This window comes from Podarcis tiliguerta, assembly GCF_965153285.1.
Source record: "Podarcis tiliguerta genome assembly, chromosome: 2".
Taxonomy (NCBI): Eukaryota; Metazoa; Chordata; class Lepidosauria; order Squamata; family Lacertidae; genus Podarcis; species Podarcis tiliguerta.
In genome coordinates, this window is record NC_139535.1 from 46025474 (window position 1) to 46043931 (window position 18458).

At 41.5% G+C, this 18458-nt stretch overlaps 1 protein-coding gene across 15 annotated transcripts in view; it reads left to right on the forward strand.

The window, feature by feature from the left end:
- IQSEC1 (IQ motif and Sec7 domain ArfGEF 1) overlaps positions 1 to 18458 on the forward strand; it is a 306001-nt gene that overhangs the window by 136868 nt on the left and 150675 nt on the right. For 8 of the 15 annotated variants that reach the window (XM_083420791.1, XM_083420786.1, XM_083420804.1 and 5 more), the window contains one exon: positions 4879 to 4923. The exons of 5 other annotated variants lie outside the window; for them this stretch is intronic. In XM_083420791.1, coding sequence (XP_083276917.1) covers positions 4879 to 4923 — 45 coding nt within the window. Of the gene's footprint in view, positions 1 to 4878; positions 4924 to 12376; positions 13154 to 18458 lie in introns of those variants that run through there. 2 more of the 15 variants (XM_083420799.1, XM_083420807.1) reach the window with 2 other exon arrangements.

Sequence of the window (18458 nt, forward strand, 5' to 3'; positions counted from 1 at the left end):
AAGATGAAAGGGACAATTTCCCCATGTGTGTGTAAATCACAGTGATCCCAGTTAACACCCATATTTGATACAATCAATTAATTCACATTGTGTTCCTGTCTGTGGCCTTTCTCTCTTTTGAACTCCATGGGGATTATTGCACATGGAGCAATTTACAGAATTGAGACTACTTATGCTAGTAAGGGTTGCACATGCAGGCAGATTATGAAAGCATTATTTTTGCTTTTAATTTTTGCAGACAGTCTGTCTAGGTCAAGAATAAGTTCCAAACTCAAGTCGGTAATCTCTGTAGCTATTTCTGGTTTCTCTGATATGCCAGGAATAGCAACTGTGTAATACAGGTTTTCTACACAATGTCTTTCTGTGTCTTGTATTAGCAGTGGAAAATGAATCCTGATTTCTTTCTGAGGAAAGAGCCACATTAAATAGATATTCAATTTTCTCCTAGTAAAAATTACATTTGCACATACCAGTATGGCCTCTTTCAAATCTTGAAGGCTATTATAAAATGCCTGGAGGGAGCTCATATTTTAACTGCCAGTGATTCCAAGTGAAGAGCCCTATGCTCATCTTTCATTTCCTGCCTTGGATACCATTTTACTACTGCAGTGGACATCTTTTCCCCCAACCACTGCAGACAAATATCTTTACTGTTTCCATCTGGGGAAGCAACACGCTGTGTGTGGCATGCTAGACCAGATAAAGCAAAACATCAGCACCCGCATCAGGATGTCAGCCCTCAAAGGCACCATCGGAGGCCATGCTGAACAGCCACTTCAAAGGGCCTTTGATGTTTTCCTTTGCATGGAACCAGAGGAGGGCAGATTTCATCTGGTTCTTAATCTCTTGTCATTTTCCTTGCCTATAAATTCGTTTGAATCATACCATTTCTTATAATGTTTTTATCCCATAGGGTAATTGGAGAAATGGAGAGGTAAGGCCAAAGGTGCCACAGGTTAAGGTGGTCTGAGAAATTTTCTGGGCTTGATTTAATTATTTGTTACATTTCTATGCTGTCCACCAGTGGATTCCTCTGAGCGGTTGAGTCATAAGGCGGGCAGTCAGGCCTGGCTCTAGGACAAATATACAGCACCTTGGGCAAGGAGTGCCTTCAACACAACAGGGCCACCCAGAGGGTTTATGGGGCCTGGTTCAGATGTGATGCTGTGGGCCCTGCTGCTGCCCACCTGTGAGGACCCATGCATGTGTGTACAAAGCTGGGGTCACATGTGAAAATTACTGCATGCACTGACCACAAATTCTCACCTGCAGTTCCTCCTTGCAGTGGAAACCAGCACAATGATAGATGTGCTTCATTTTTTTCTTATATGGGGTTAAGGGAATAGGGTTGTACTTCTCCTGAGTACCACCTCCAAATTCAAACACTCTTCGGGCAGAGTTTACTGGGGCTCTGTCCAAAGGACTTCTGGTTGTGGCCTTCTGATGGTCTTCTCCATTACTCAGGAAGCAAAGAGTCCTCCTCTGGTCACTGCTGTGGACACAAGACCTGACTGACTGTCTCCAGGCACTATAATCATCAGCAGTCAGCAGTGACCAGAGAAGGAATGATTGCTGGGAGGAGTGCAGAGAGAAGAAATGGCATGGTGTATCTGCAGCAGCGCTAGCGGACACCTTCATCTGCTCCAGCCGCAACGAAACATGCCTCTCCCATAGTGGTCTCTATAGCCACAACAGGCGCTGTAACTCTCCAACGGTTTGACTTTGCCCCCAAAGGGGCACTCCTCCTGAGACAGATGGTTGCCAACAAACCAAGATCCCTTCAAGCCTGGCCCCACATGACTCCTACACCTTTTCTTATGGTGACACAGAAAATTACTCTCCAGTAGCACCCTGTCAGGAAATTGTAGCTGGAATTTACTCACTATTTCCTCAATTTTGGAACTCTTGCTGAAGACACTGATGAAAAAGCAACATCAACATTAAAGACTGCTGCGGACAAGGTTTTAATAATGGTGCCAGTGTGAAGGGACAGAAAAAGGTGCCCAGGCAAGACTACTTAATACTGAACCGATTAGCTTCATTCTTACCCTATGGCTGTCATTTCTCTTAGTCTGGTAGTTTCAGGTGCAGTCTCATCAGCGGAGGAATCTACCCCTTTTGCCATGCTACAGTGTGCCTTTGTGCTGTTCTCTGTGTCTGCTCAATAGTGATAGATACTAAAAGACGACGTGTCCAACCTCACCACTGGGAAAGTTGCATAGACAGTGGGAAACATACTGCATATCAAACAAAAGAAGTATATGATGCTCTAATGGAAGTAGTAGAGTTGCCTCAAGCAGATGCAAATCTTCGCCCTGAATCACAGTGCCTAGCAGACCTACTAATGAGCTTCAAGATATCAGTCATAGCATGGTATGGCCTTCTGTTCCATGTTAATATTGCAAGTAAGTCTGTGCAGTACTTTACCATGGGAATTGTAACTACAGGCTAGAACTGGGGGGGGGGGGGGAGTTCACAGAGACAGTTAGCACATCAAAAGAGCTCACAAAAGCCCCACGTAAGCACCACCGCAAGAAAGAGGCAGTTTGAATATGAAGGTCAGAATCACAATGAGGAGTGCAATAGTCCAGAAGAAATGTTCAAACAGGAGTTACTTTACACTCTTGTTAGCACCACTTAAGCTTCACCTAAGGAGCAATCTCACAGGAATATAATCAGATTCTTGTACAACCTTGAAAAGCTACCAGAAGAGATTTAGAGAGACACTCTACACAGAGCTCTCACTGATGACAACCACTCTGACATTGATGGTGCAGATCTTTGTGTTGAGTTGGGCCAGCTCCATCACTTTCTACTTCCTGGAAATGGCTCACCATAAGATGCCCTACAGTAAATCCATGACACTAAAATGTGATGTAGCAAAAAGTCTGGGTAGTAGTACAAATTTCCCTAACAGCTCCAGTTCCAGATGCCAGTAGCAAGTGGATTGAAATTGAAGCTCATCAAAATGTATTTACATTCTGTCATGGCACATGAGAGGCTCACGTCACTTCCTACCCTATCCCTCAGTTGCTCGAAACTTTGATCTCTCAGCCACTGTTCTACAGTTTGCACAAACCAAACCTGAAAAGCTCCATCCTGAGCAGTGGAAGTTCATGATATCACACAGCAGGACCATCACAGGTTTAACTTTTAATGTTTTGTTTTGTTTTGTATCTTGTCCTATCTTTTGGCAAGCATTGTTTTAGAACATCCTTTTTATCTTAAAAAAAATAAAACATTATAATTGAAAAAGTATGCAGCCTGATCTCTTACAGCTTATGGGTTTATTTTAGTATCATTTATATAATGCTTAGAGTCCTTATAGTATTTGAAGTGCTAAGTGGTCTCTAATGTTGCCTCAAAGTAAAGCTGTGTTCCACTTACTTTTATCTGACACAAAAAAATGGTGTGTGGGTGTGGGAGGGTGTGTTTGCATACTTTACAGCTAATTAATGCTCTGATGGTGTTTCCTGCTTGGCAGGGGGTTGGACTCGATGGCCCTTGTGGTCTCTTCCAACTCTATGATTCTATGATTCTAATACCCCAATACTCTGTATAACTTTTTTTAAAAGTTGCAGATACTTGTTTTTGCCACCTTGGCTCACTGCACATAGTACATGTAGATAAAAACAGCCAATGAGCTCAGCTTGGTACCTGAGGAAACCACCCAGCTCATACATATCTAAGGCTGGCCCTGCTAGCAGTAGTCTCATTTGATACTCAATCCTAGGCACAAATGCATTTCAATTAGAAGTGGTCATTTCTTATGAAAAAAGCTACTGAAATGTGATGTTTATGGTCTCATTTGGGGGGAGGGGAATGAAAGGATTGATTGGAGTTGATTTTTTAGCATTTACTAGCAAATGGGTTTTAATTTAATTCCAACGGTGAGTGAGAGCATGATGTTAAGAAGGCCCCTGGCTCTACTGCAATTACATGCCTCCATGTATGTGTGTTGGTCAAATCTCTCCATAATCCAAAGACTTTGGGGAACCTAAGCTTGACAGTTATGCAGATCTGTCTGGTCCAATTTCTTTCTAAGTCATGGAAGCTCTACCACATCGCAGCTGGGGTTCCTGGTTCCAGGCTAGTTGATTTTAGATCTCTGTAAGAACTCTTCCCAACCTACAAATACAATCCCTCATAGCAGTTTACAAAACATACGATCCCTCAAAGCAGTTTACAAAACATTAAAAAAAAACCCCAATGCAGAATAAAACATTACTGAAGATTAACAACAGTCCTGTTAGGGAGGTTATGCTGAGAGGCAACTCTAAGACGTCTTTAGCTGTGTGATTTTTAGTTCATGGTTTTGGTGTTCTGAATTTGTTTACAGTTCTTTTTATTGGGTTGATATGCTGTGTGGTTTTTTTTACTGCAATAGCACTTCTTTTTTTAATAGTGGGGATGGCAGGTAAACAAAAGCCATTTCAAAGTTGTACTGAAACCATCAGCACAAAAATTGAAGCTTTCTTAATCTCTCAAGCAGAATCTATAAAAATATGACAGTAGACTATTCATACACAGTTAAACATAACATTTGTAAGCTGATGTAGCAGACTAGAAACTGATATAATAATTAATATTTACACTGTAGATACTTATAGCAAATTACACTAAAATTGTGTTCTCTAAAACGTTACTTTGGCATGTGAAAATCTTTATGCATATGACATTCAGCTAAAAAATTGTTTTTCAAAGCTAATTGGCAGGCTTTAAATCCAAGTTAATATCACATTATTCAGTGTATTCTAATATGCAGCTTAAAAAAATCTTTAAATGTTAAACAACTTATTTTGGTATGGGACTTTCTTTGTGCGCTTGTCAAAATCTGTGTTTAATATTTTTAATTTTATTCTTTTGCAATTATCTCAGGACTTCCTTGGAAACACGAAGCAGCCTTTCAACTGATCCACTCAGGTATTGTAAAACTACACTGCATATTTTTTAAAAAAACATAAATAGAAGGGTTAACTTCAGTGTGACTACACTATTTTTGATTTTGATTTACTAGGCGCTGCCTCCTCTACTTGCACTGCTCACCAGCCCCGCCTACCTGCCACTCCCCTCATTTTCACCTTGTCCCAACCCCCACCTCCTCACAGCTCCTTCAACCAACCCCATCCCCACAGTTTTCCTAAAACTCCTACAGTAACTAATGGTGGCAGCAACAGAAAGAGCCAGAAGGCTTGCAAAGCGCACCCTGCACTGATCCACCTGCCTGCCTGCAGTTACATCTTCCAAGGGCACTCATTGCCACAGGAGTTCTCCACAACTCTCCTGTTTTGTTGCTGCTTTCTTCTTCCTCAGCTTCTGATGCAGCTGAGGCGGCAACATACATGTTGTGTAACATCACTGGAGCAGGGTTGTTGCTGGGGAACTGCCCCAGATTGTCCTCGCCGTTCCTTTGCGGCTCACTAGTGGCTCGATCTTTTTCAACGTGAAGTACAAGGAAAGAAATGATTACCTTTCACACAAAACTTAAGATACTTGTGAAAGTGTATTTCTGATGGGGCTACTAAGAAGTCATGGGGTGTGGCCAGTGAAAGGTCACAAAGATTTGCCAAAGTTCTGGTATTTTCCGCATCCTCCTCCTCTGCAAAGACATTGTGGGCACTTGAGTACTGATGTTCTACAAATAGCTAGCACCCAGCTAAACTGAAAAATGTCTTGCTTTGCTTCAGAAGAGGTCTGTGCTGTTGCAGTTCTCTGCTGGGAGAAAAGTTTCTTGACTGCCACCTGCTCTGGCTCTCTCTCTGTCTTCCTCCTATGCAATGGAACATTGCAGTTTCATGCATACTTAGCATTTAAGTGGCTGAGAAGTGGTCCCTGCTCTCATGATTTCTAGTGTGAATTCATGCCACAATAATTGTACATTACTCAGAAGTGAGCAGGACTGAATTCCATGGGGATTGCTCCCTGGTATGTAAAGGGTTGCAGCCTGAATTGGTAAATGTTAAAAGCACAACACTGGACTGTTAATAAGGGACCCTATACATTTCCAGACCTGATTGGTTGGTTGGCATCCGTCTCTGTTGGAAGATAATGGAAGAGTGCGCCTTTGGAGGTGTAGTCAAACTGTTGGAGAGTTACGGTGCCTGCTGTGGCTGTAGAGACTGATACAGGAGATTCATGTTTTGTTGCAAGTGGGGCAGATGAAGGCATCTGCAGATGCACCATGGCATTACGCTGCTGCAGATGCACCATGGCATTTCTTCTTTCTGAACTCCTCCCAGAAGTCATTACTCCTCTGGTCACTGCTGTGGATACATGACCTGACTGTCTCTAGGCGATGTGGTTGTCTGCAAGATATTCCCACACAAGGGGGGTTAATGTTGCCAGCCTTCATGTCACATTTGAAGACATCTTTGTAACTCAGAGTTGGTCTGCCAGTGGGCCTGGTGCCTGAAGCATGTTCTTGGGGATCCTGCTATCTTCCATTCTTTGGACATGACCATGCCAGCGTAGATGTCACTGAGACAGGAGTGCAAACATGCCAGGAATATGGGCTTGGGAGAGCACATCTTTCTTTGAGACTCTGTCCTGCCTTATGATGCCCAAATTCTTCCTGACACAGTGATGCAGAAGGCATCAGTCCTGGTGGGTGCAAGTTGCCCACGTCTCATTACCATAAAGCAGCGTGCTCAACACACAAGCCTGGTAGACCTTCATTTTGGTATTGGTCATCAGCATCATATTATCCCACACCCTTTTAGAGAAGCGAGCAATTGTTGTAGCTATCTTGCCAATACACTTGTCCAGTTCAGTGTCGATGGAGAGGTTGCTGGTTATGGTGGAGCCCAGATAGACAAAATTGTCTATCACCTCAAGTGTGGTGGTCACCAATGCAGATGCATGAAATGCTGGCAGTGTCCTGACACAGGATGTTGCTCTTCATCAGGCTGATGGTAAGGCTGAACATCATGATATCTTGGACAAAATGGTATTTGAGACTCCGTAGAGCTTCCTTGGAGTGACCTATCAAGGCTGTGTCATCTGCAAACAACATGTCTCAGATAAGGACCCACCACACTTTTGTCTTTGCGTGGAGGCATGCCAAGTTGAACAGACTCCCTGTTTCTCCTTGAATGGATGTACACACCACCTTCAGTTGAGCTGAAGGCAAATGAAAGAAAGTAAAGGTAAAGGGATCCCTGACCATTTGGTCCAGTCGTGTCTGACTCTGGGGTTGTGGCGCTCATCTCGCTTTACTGGCCGAGGGAGCCGGCATACAGCTTTTGGGTCATGTGGCCAGCATGACTAAGCCGCTTCTGGCGAACCAGAGCAGCGCATGGAAACGCTGTTTACCTTACCGCCTATTTATCTATTTGCACTTTGATGTGCTTTCGAACAAAAGGGACTAATAAATGATGGTGGCGTGATGATGATTCCTTTTGTGAGTTGCCTGAATGAGGTTGACCTGGGGACCTCATATTACATTGCCCAACTAGTTGCCTATCGGGACCATAAATATTCCTTAGGAGAATTTGTAAACTTTTCCATAGAGGGTGGCCTGAACGCCTCTAGAGGTTGGAGGCGCACTGTAATAGCAATGACTTGCTCAGAGCACCAAAAATACAGCCCCTGTCTGTTTGCATGAATGTAGTAACATGATTGTCAGCTGCTGCACTTGAAGTCCTGGGAGGCAGAAGATGTATACAACATCTCAGTCCTGGGTTAAATATTACTTCCTTGATGCAACTGTATCATAGAGCTGCATTGTATAAGAATGTATAAAAATTGTATGGGAAAAATTGTAGGAATCACACAGAAAAATTGCTTCAAAGTCCCCGTCTGCTTAAAGATTTGTTCGGGTTGAAATAACATTTGCTATAGTGTCTGCCAGCGATGACTACTTCCCTCTGAATGTGTCAAACTGGAACACATGATGCTATAAGCCAAAATAGTAAGCAGCAGTTGGGGAAAATGTGACGATGCTCATTTTGAATGAGTGTGCACTCTGGAAAACCAACCAAAGCTTAAAAAAAATCTCAACACAACCAGAGATAGAGGAATATCAAGTTCTTGGTAGTATGGTATGGTTAGTTTTTTAGTGCAGATCAGTCTGGGTAGGGGATTTTCACAAACATTTTAGTCTCTTCAAAACTTCTTTTATTGTGGTTTTTGCCCTCCTTCCTTGACAAAAGGATGGTGAGCTTTTCATAAGTGGGTAGATGGGACACATCCACACCAGCAGGGCCAGGGGGCTGTTGCTACCTTATCCTTATACAGTCGTGCAAGTCACTGTGTAGTGATGTACACAGAATTTCAGGAGGCGCAAGGCTTAAAGTTTTTTAGTCCATAGTTCTATACAAACTTACCTGGGGAAAAGTCCGATTGAACTTATTTCTGAGTAGAAATGCATAGGATTATGCTTGGAGTGGTCAGTGGACATGCCATGGAAGACCAAAGCTGGTTTCCCACATCCCTGCAAGTGTAAACTTTATGCTTTTATTTTATTTTAGAAGCCTTGAGATTGGGTTTTGGAAGATGTATGTCTTGGGTTTTGTAAGATGTATGTAGAGTCCCAGAGAATTTGATACAGCTAGCAGCTCAAACACAGATGCTTACCCTTCTTTCCAATTACTGCTTCTGTCTTTAACTTTCCCCTTTTTAACTTTAACTAGTTAGAATGTTTATGCATCATGCTACAAGAGTAACAATGGTTGTGGTTTCTTGAAAGGTTCTATGGCAATTCACCGAGACACCTCTAAGCAAATTGCACAAAATCATTGTACCCTTGGGGCAAGAATATATATATTTCACCTGTCTTCATTATTATTTTTCAAGAGCATTTCATTGCAATGTAGGCCAGAATCTGAACTTATGCTGCAGTTAGTTCATATTCTCTCACCGATGCCTTTTTAACTAAAGGCTTGCTTCTGCATGCATCACTGATTGCTAAGGCAACCATTCTTCAAGAGGAGGTGTACTATATTTTTTCAGCTTATTCACCATAGCTTCTTCTTAATGGCCTCTTAGAGTACTCTCCTTTCGTTTGCTGCCGTCCACTGAGTTCCATAAATGAATATACAACAGCTGAACGCAGCTCACTGAACATCACAATGCGGAAGCTGCACTACGTCCAAAAGTTACTATGCTGTTTAAGCCTGTGAATCTGAAGACAAAGAAAGGAGCAGAAAAATGCCCTTTCAAAGAACCGGCTTTATATTCAGGCTGAGCGTGAGATGAAACTTAATGCATTTTTACTTGTTTGTTTTCCAAGGGAAAGAGAGGAAAGATGGAGAGCATGGGTGTTGAGATTGTTGCGCCTTTCATTCACAAAAGTCCCCATTAGCATTTGCTTTAAGCACAGTACAGTATACTCAGTATTAGAAGCTGTCAAAGTGTCTGGGCGAGTATTTTTTTTAAACCACTAAGCACCTACATTTTGAATGCAGAGAGTGACAAACTTATTTTTTCTTCATCGAAAAGCAGGAAGAGGTCTCAGAAAAGGTCTGAACCTTCTACCACAAAATGCTTTTGATAGTGCCCTGCTGTTTCTGCAGTGATTAACTTTCTCCCTTCCTTGTTTCTCCTGATGAATAATTTAATTTGAGCATATTTGCTTCAGATTGTGTGCATGCATGTGCAGTTGTGTGTAGATAATATAAAGATAGAATAGAACCCGTAGCCAAATAATGGAAGAGTAAAGTGGATTTACAAGAAATCCTTTCGTAATAAATCTGTTTTATTTAGGTACTGCTAACAACTGCCTGTGTGTGTGTGTGTTAGATGAGGGGGGTGGTTTGTGTAAAGAATTTGGCCTACTATTTGCTTTAGGTGGTAGTGGAGAAACTCACGTGCCCCGTTCTGCAGCCTAAAGTCTGAATTTTGAATAGCTTACAGGCCTGGTGTCACCACGGTCTCCTGCCATGCCCAAAGAGCACTGGGGTAACCTACTCCTGACTCCTGCCACTTATTCCATACATTAAAGTAGTTGCAGAATTGTAGTTGCTCATGTGACACATTTGCTTCAGAACTACTGGTGTGCTCGAGCAGATCTGAATGTGTGCTACGAATGTCTTGTTGTTAGTTGATTTCTCAGTTGTGTACTACTGCCTACCTCTTGAGATGAAAGTTGTGAGAGGCCATCTGTTACAGAAACAGACTTATATTTAGTGTCACAATTATAAGCTGCTAAGAACAATGCCCATCTTTGGATGTGGGCAGTAGCTGTCTCTAGAATTCATCCTACTAAAAGCAAAATGGGCAGCAGGAGTTAATATTATTAGTGTTAGCTTCCTATCATGCAGGGAAGCAGGGAATGGCCAAGCTTCCTAACTCCCCAATGAGGGCTTAAAGCTTTCTGATCTAATGGAGCATAGTTGATCTCTGTAGGGCTTAAATTTCTGGAAGCAAAACAAGGCTACGGCCCATTCTCACCCACCAGATACTACATGAGAAATCACAGCTCCAGTCCCAAAGGCTGAAGTGTCAACGCCAATGAGATTTCTACCGTGGGTTATAATGCGTTAACATTTACTCTGAAGTGGGAAGCCTTTTCACCTCTAGAATGGTTCTTTTACATTGCCCAGCCCATTCCCAGTGTCATCTTTCATAGCAAACACTTCAGTATTCATGCACAACTTTTCTGTGAATACTTTACAAGCCAATTGAATGGATGAACATGCAATATATTAACCACGTGAGGTGCTTTCTGAAATTATGTGCAGTAAAATTTCTTGCAAATGTGCTCTGGATAATCCTCTTCACTGCATTCTGAAAGAATAGTGCTATATGGGGCATATCTAAAGCCTGGGATACATTGGGAGTATCTAGTTTATGCCAGAACCCAGATGTAGATACCACTCTACTACCTCCAAAGTGGAGATAAGATGTTTGAGATGTAGGTGTAACTGCTGTCTCATAAAAGTGTAACTGCTGTCTCATAAAGCTTTCCTGCCCTAAAATGTACACTTGAATAAAACAAGCATTATACTAATGATACACATTAAAGGGGGGGAAACTCATCCCACTGGAATCAAGCACAGTGGAAATGGAAGACTTACATTGCTCTACCTAGTTGCAATGTTAGCAGTTATTTTTGCTCAGGGTAATGCATTTAATTTATTTTATTTCATAAAATAAGCCGCTTGATTGGAAAAAAAATATTTACGGGGAACAACAGTAAAAAGTTATACAGGCACCTCCCCATTTACACAGGGGTTACATTGAGGGCTTTTTAAGGGAAACCGGCCCAAACGACACTGCCAACATGGGTTGCCATACGTTCGGATTTTCCCGGACATTTTTGCCGATTTCTGCCTGGACACTGCTTCCGACTATGTCCAGGAAATTTCAGACACATGGCAACCCTAGCAAACACCCCATTCTGCCCCTATCTAGGTCTTCAGCATACCACCATATCAGTCATTACTTGCATTTACCACCTCGTCGTTGTCCTTGTTCTATCCATATGCACACAGGGAAGTTACCTCAGTGTTGTTAGAAAAGGCTACCATTTTAAAAATCAAAATATTTATACATAAATCTTCCTTTTAAAATCTTGTTTTGCTTGATGCTTTTCAAGAAATTACATTAGCATAAGATGAGTGGTCAGAAGGCAGATTAACATATTTCCTAAGAGTAATTTAGTTTCCACAAACGTGTTCTTTTAATATGCGCTTGTCGTTAATTTTTTGAATACTTCATTATAGCTAGCAAGAATGTTTGCAGAGGAAATCACTACATTTTAAAAAATAACATAAAATGCAGAATTGAATACTATAGTGTCTCTCTTTAAAAGATAAGAGACCTAAATGGATTGAGGTTTCAGAGGGTGATAAATGAAAGCTGCTTTTATCATTCCTATTTCACCCAAAGGATTTAAATAGAAAATGCTTCTAATTTTAAAACTCCTTTTCTCAAAGCATATCCTTGCTAATTGCTTATGTGCTCCCATTAGAATAAAAATGGTCTGCCTTTCCACTGTAACTATATGAGGACTAGCTGCTGTTTCACACTGCTGTTAATTAGCCAAGTCCCAAATTCATCCTCTGCTGATGAGATTGCTCTAATAGTGCCTGCGCATTGCTTGTTACAGACACATTAGATCCGTGTGAGCCAATGGAAAGCTGTCATCGTGCTTCCATTTTAGATTTTATCAATGTGTTCCCGTTACCATGGCAACTGGAATCAACCTATCTTTGGGGGGGGCTGCTTTATCTTGCTGGCTTTTATAGCTGGGAGCGTGCCCCACTGTGCACCATGTGGTTCAGATGATTAGTTTTTTTTCTTCACAGAGACCTTAACTGGCAAAGTGTGTTGGGATTAAGATAAGCATAATTTATTTTGCGAGTGGGGAGGGGTCTGCACTTAGGCTTGTCACTTCCCACCTCCCTTCCACTCCCAGTCATAAGGAAACCAACATTTTTCATAGGTGGCTTGGCAGACAATGAAGCAGATGTGATTCACACCAGAGGAGCCGGCTTTTTTATATATATATATATATAAAAGTTGTATCCAGCGTAGTTACAGGACTGAGGAGTTTCCATATGATGCTGTCTCAAATCTTCTGGGATCACAGGACGTTTCTACTCAGCAGAGTGTGATATTTGCTTGTCTTTTCCCTAGGAATTTGTGAGCTCTAGGGGTGCTTTCTGAGCGGCCCCTAAGAATCCTGACCGGAATATATGCTAATGATTTATTATCAAAGAGCTTTTGGAATGGCTGGAAGTAGCACTATTATTATTTTTTCCTCCTTTTGTTTGTGTGTAATAGCAACTACTGGCTGTGTGGATGAACTCAGGGAAGATTAGCTGAAATGAGGAGCAACTAACAAAGTAAATGAATTTGTAGCCTTTGTGCTACTGTCTCTTTGTATTAAAGTAGTTCATGCACTGTAGCTATGCAGGTGCGGTGCCATGTGGATAAAGAGCTTGCATATATTGGTGGCAACTAGAAAATACACGGCTGTCTGCCTAGAAAAGGGGAGGGGTATTGTATGCAATACCGTTTGGTCTCTCTCTTTTTTCTCCTGCAAAAAGTAGGACATTGTGTGTGTGTGTGGTGTTTTTTTAAAAAATAAAAAGCGAAAAAGATTCCACTTGCTGCAGTTGAACTGTTTTAAAATGCTGAAGTTAAAGGCCTTCTGCTTGGATTACTGGCAGTTTCTATGTCTCCAGCCTCTTCATGGCTTCTATAAAAGGTAAGGAAATATGAAATCTAAAATGCTTTTCAGTAGTAAATGGCTGCAGGCTGCTGCATTCACTTGCTGTAAGGCACATTTGCATGGTGTGGAAAGGGGTGTGGTGGGGAAATTAATGCAGACTTATTACAAAGGGTGTAAATCTGCTTGTTCCTTTTAACTATAGTAGCCGTTGCTACTTCTTCTCTGCCTGGATGATGCTATGCTGTGGATACCATTTAATTTGAAGCAAATAAGCTAAAACAGCCCTTGTTTATTTTAATTCACTCTGATTTTCTCACACACACACAAGAAGAACAGCTGTTAATGCTAAGTTTTTACAATACGGAATTGGTGCTTGGGTATTGTTTTGGAATGTCTTGGATTTTTATGTAATGTAGATTAATGTTCCTACAAGGAAAAAAGTTTTAATAGAACAGTTTGTTTCATATGGTATGAAATCAATTGCACACCGCAGCAGCTCTGACAGAAAACTGAAATGATAGATGGTGACCGATGGTCAGAAGTAATGGGACTGGGTGCCGGATGCATTGTTCTTGCCAAAGTAATGGAATAACAACATAAGCAATTTAATTTGACATGTGTGGTGCACTTATCCTGATGTTTTTATCTAATCTTCAGAGGTCTCAGTATTCAGAATAGCTTATTAATGAAGAAAACATGTATAAGTAGTTCAGTATTCACAGCAAAACATGAACGCTGTGTTATTCTACCCCCCCACCCCCCATAAAATCATAAAGTCCATTTTAAACACAGAAGGTGTTTTTTATGAATGATATAATTGCAGGTTTATTTACTGTATGAAGATAGGGGTGAAAGGGAAACTCTTCCAGTCATTTTCAATGAATTATGCCCTTTTAAATCATGATATCTAAGTAGACAAACATAGTTGGGACCCTTTGCTTTCCAACATCGTGGGAGAAGCGTGTAAACTCCTTTTTAAAGTTAAGTTTCCAAACTTAGCAAAATCATGGTGCAGAAGATTGAACTTCTCTCTTAAAGGATGGACAGTTCATTCTTATATTTACTGTTCCAGTTAGATATATTAGTTCTTAAAATGTTGGGTGTTTTCCTTCAACTCTGTAATGTAATACAATTAAACTATAGAACATATTTTTCAACCCTGCTAACACATGCCTAGTTAGTACTGTTTCATATTAACTGGAATAAATTCTAATTTATTCCCTTACAAATACCTCCTTATCCATCTATCTGTATTTAGAGTTTACCCTGCAACTGAAAAAGTCTGGATTTACATACAAGAGTATACATGCAATGCAAAAATAAATAAATAAATTATGGCATTGAAAGCTGTGACTGTTTTTAAATGGGTCACAAAGGACATTCAGAAGATATTTAAAGAAAAAAAAATTCCTGCCTTAAAGGTGACAAAAAGGTGTGTGAAAACAGGATTGCACATAATGCATGATGAATGTAAAAATATACTACCCAGTTTCTAGTTCTTCATTAGAGGTTTATGTCTTGTTCTTAATGTTCTTGGGAAAATGCCAGAAGGCCAATAAGAAAAGCGTGGGCATGTGGAGAAAGTGTGAAGGTGTGGGTGGATGTGCAAGAATGAGCGTGTTTTACAAGACCTGAAATAAAAATCTGAATTTGATTAATACTTTGTTCAGCAGGTGTTCTGTGTGTAGACGTTAGACCGTGCCATTCAGATTTTTATCATTCTTTCATGCTAAAGCTACATAAAGGGAGAAAGGATTTTGCAAATGCAGCTAAAAGAAAAATGTTATCACTGGTTTCCAAGCTATTAAAAATAACACAAGACAGTCAAGACACTCTGCATCCAATATCATGCACCCACTCCTTGAACAATGTGAGAGACCTGAGGTTGAAAAGGATATAACTGGCAATGATGCACTGAAATATTGCATAAACATTTAATCTGTTTCTTGAATCAAACTATTTTACATACTTTCAAGTCAAAAACTGTAGCACCGTCTTTTATAGGTGCAATGCTATTGCTACTGCTGCAGTAAAATCTAGTTTATTTTCAGAGTAACATGCATAAAGAAATTATTGGAAGGTACAAAATGGCCTTGGGTGACCCCCTAGGCCTTGTCGTTTCTGAGGAATGAAAAACGTGAGACCACCTCGGCTGTGAGTCTGGGGGACTTGCTCCCTGCCTGTATTTTGTGTTTTTTTCTCTCTTGTATTTTTATGTTGGGGACCACCCTGAAATCTATGGGTGAAGGACAGTATACAAATTTAAATAATCATAATAATTAATATGCAGGAATCAGCAATGTCTGTCTTGTTTCTCCTGTCAATCCAGGACAACAGCTCATGTACTGTGTATATTGTAAATACATATTAAAAAATGCAATGCATGTTATCTCTAGTGGCTGGAGTTCTTTGTTGTAGGGCAACTCAGATCCTGTTCATGGCCACAAGAGAGTCTTTCTGTCAAGTCCATGGGTATTTCAATATGTATAGGCCAATTCTGTACTGTAATTCAGATGTAGCCTCTTCATTTCCCCCATGCTTTCAAAGGTTCAAGTGTCCATTTAATCTGTGACAATCTGTTATACAATCATATGACATTAGTGCAGGTTATGCAAAGAATGACTAAGTCAAGTGTTCTGTTTCTATAATGCAGCAAGTGAGAAGTAAAGTAAAGTAAAATGGTAAACACTGAATCACTAACATTCTTCGAAGGTCAGTTGCTTCAATCCTTCACACTTGGTCAGAAGTAATATCTGGAGAAAATCGTTCTCACAGGGATGTTGCTGAAAAGGACCTCTACATGGCAACAATCCAGTTGTAACATAGAAGTAGTTGCTATGGGGAATTGTGTCATTGTGTTAAAGCCCACACCCCACCCAACAAATATGCCAGGAATATGGTACTGGTGTGTGGAGACTTATAACATCATGGACAACTGTCTAGGCACTTAGCATTCTACAGACAATGGCTGGAACAGGGACCGCTCTCATTGTTCTCTACAACTTCTCCATGGGACACGCAGTGTGCATTCCATCCTTAAGCTGAGTGCTTCATTGCATTTTTGTATGTTGAATGGATTATGTTAACCAGAATGCTGACAAAACATGGACAATGGTCTGAAGGTTCACAAACTATGCTTTATGAAACCCAGAACAGGCATTGGGACTGAGCTATTCTGCCTGGCCCCGTATCTCCTCCCATTGTTTGCCAGATTCCTGTAAAGATCCTGGCTTGTATTAAACCAAATTTCCCCATTATATCCAAACTGGAGATTTCTGGCTTCGTGTCAGTTAACAAGCCGGGGAAAATAAGACTAGGTTACATCCTCCCTGTTGCCCCCTTGAGCTCCTCCCCTTGCTCTGGTGCTTGTTCACTGGCGAGAGCCAGTGTGGTGTGGTTAAGAGCAGTAGTCTCGTAATCTGGGGAACTGGGTTCGCGTCTCCGCTCCTCCACATGCAGCTGCTGGGTGACCTTGGGCCAGTCACACTTCTTTGAAGTCTCTCAGCCTCACTCACCTCACAGAGTGTTTGTTGTGGGGGAGGAAGGGAAAGGAGAATGTTAGCCGCTTTGAGACTCCTGAAGGGGAGTGAAAGGCGGGATATCAAATCCAAACTCTTCTTCTTCTTCTTCTTCTTTAGCCTTAATGCATATTCAAATTGAGCCACTCAGACACTTAGGAGCTGTTTCTCTCCCAATATTCTTATCCAAGACCCTTAAGGCCTACATTATTTTCCTGTCTACCTTCATCATGTTTACACTGTATTTGCACAATAGAGGCCACTAAGGGAGTCATTAGCCTTAATTTACATGCAATTTGAAAGGAAGGCACAGATGTTGTAGATCATGTGTGTCATTATGGTCATCTGTTTTCGCTTTTGTTTAGGCCCCTGTTTTGTTGTATCAGTGGCAGGCAGTGGCATTATGAGATTAATCAGTTTTAACTAGAGTACATGGTTTGTACTTTCAGTATAGTGATAGGATACAGTTATATTACATTGTCAATCATAAGGGTTTTTTGGAACACCAGTGGTTTCAGAAGTGACAGCTTCTATGGTCAAAATTGCCTAATCCTTCCTGTCCTCACATTTACTTTTGAGAAGGGGGCTTGCACATGCAGGGAAATGAATCCACTTCTGAACCCCTAATTCGTTCGTTACTGAAGCATGTCTGCCTATTCTAAATCTTACTCTGCCTTTTTTTCTTTTTTCTTTTGTTCTTCTGTTTCTGAGAGGACTGTACCATGTGCTTAGAACTTCAGTTTCATCAGTTTGGAGATAAAAGGCAACATTAATATTAAAATAAGTTGCTTTTACATAGCTTCTTCGAAGAAATAAAAGCTGTTGTACATCATTCATACTATGTAATAATGAAGTGAGAAGAATTGCTTATACATTTGTTTGGAGGGGGAACAGTATGCAGGAAAAAGAGTTAATGCAATTTGAGCTATTATGTGTATTTATAGTCCCTGAGATAGAGGCCAGTTTCCTCCTATCTTGCAGCCTAGGTAAAGGGACCCCTGACCATTAGGTACAGTCGTGACCGACTCTGGGGTTGCGGCGCTCATCTCGCTTTATTGGCTGAGGGAGCCAGCGTGCAGCTTTCCAGGTCATGTGGCCAGCATGACTAAGCTGCTTCTGGCGAACCAGAGCAGCGCACGGAAACGCCGTTCACCTTCCCACCGGAGCGGTACCTTTTTATCTACTTGCACTTTGACATGCTTTCGAACTGCTAGGTTGGTAGGAGCTGGGACCAAGCAACGGGAGCTCACCCCGTCACGGGGATTCAAACCGCCGACCTTCTGATCGGCAAGTCCTAGGCTCTGTGGTTTAACTCACAGCGCCACCCGCGTCCCTCATCTTGCAACCTAGTCCTGTGCATACTGTTAAAGGTTGCTGGGAGAAGGGGCTAAACCCTTGAAACCATTAAATACTACAGTTTTGACTATTTGGTATATGAAGGAAGAAATACAAGCTGCAAAGGAATTCCTGGGCTAGCCTGTGCAAAAGGACCTCTGTCCAAGTTTAGGACCATTAAGAAACAATACAGGGCCATTGGCAGTGCAAGAGAACTGTCCTCCCCCCCCCCGCCCTAAAGTGAGAACAGAGACAGGGGATTTGGAAGGTGGCCAAGGTAACTGGGCATGATGTCACAGGAAGAGTTTGGGGCCTTTGGCAGGAGGCTTGGGATAGCTGAGAAAAGCCCAGAACCATTTTTGGCAGGCTGGCTGAAGGCAGGTTGAGAGAGATGCCTTGGACTCCACTGCTGCACTGCTGTGGAGAACAAGCCCCTCTTGAGATGATCCTGTGGTAAGATCTGGACTCCCTCCATCTCGATTCAGGTG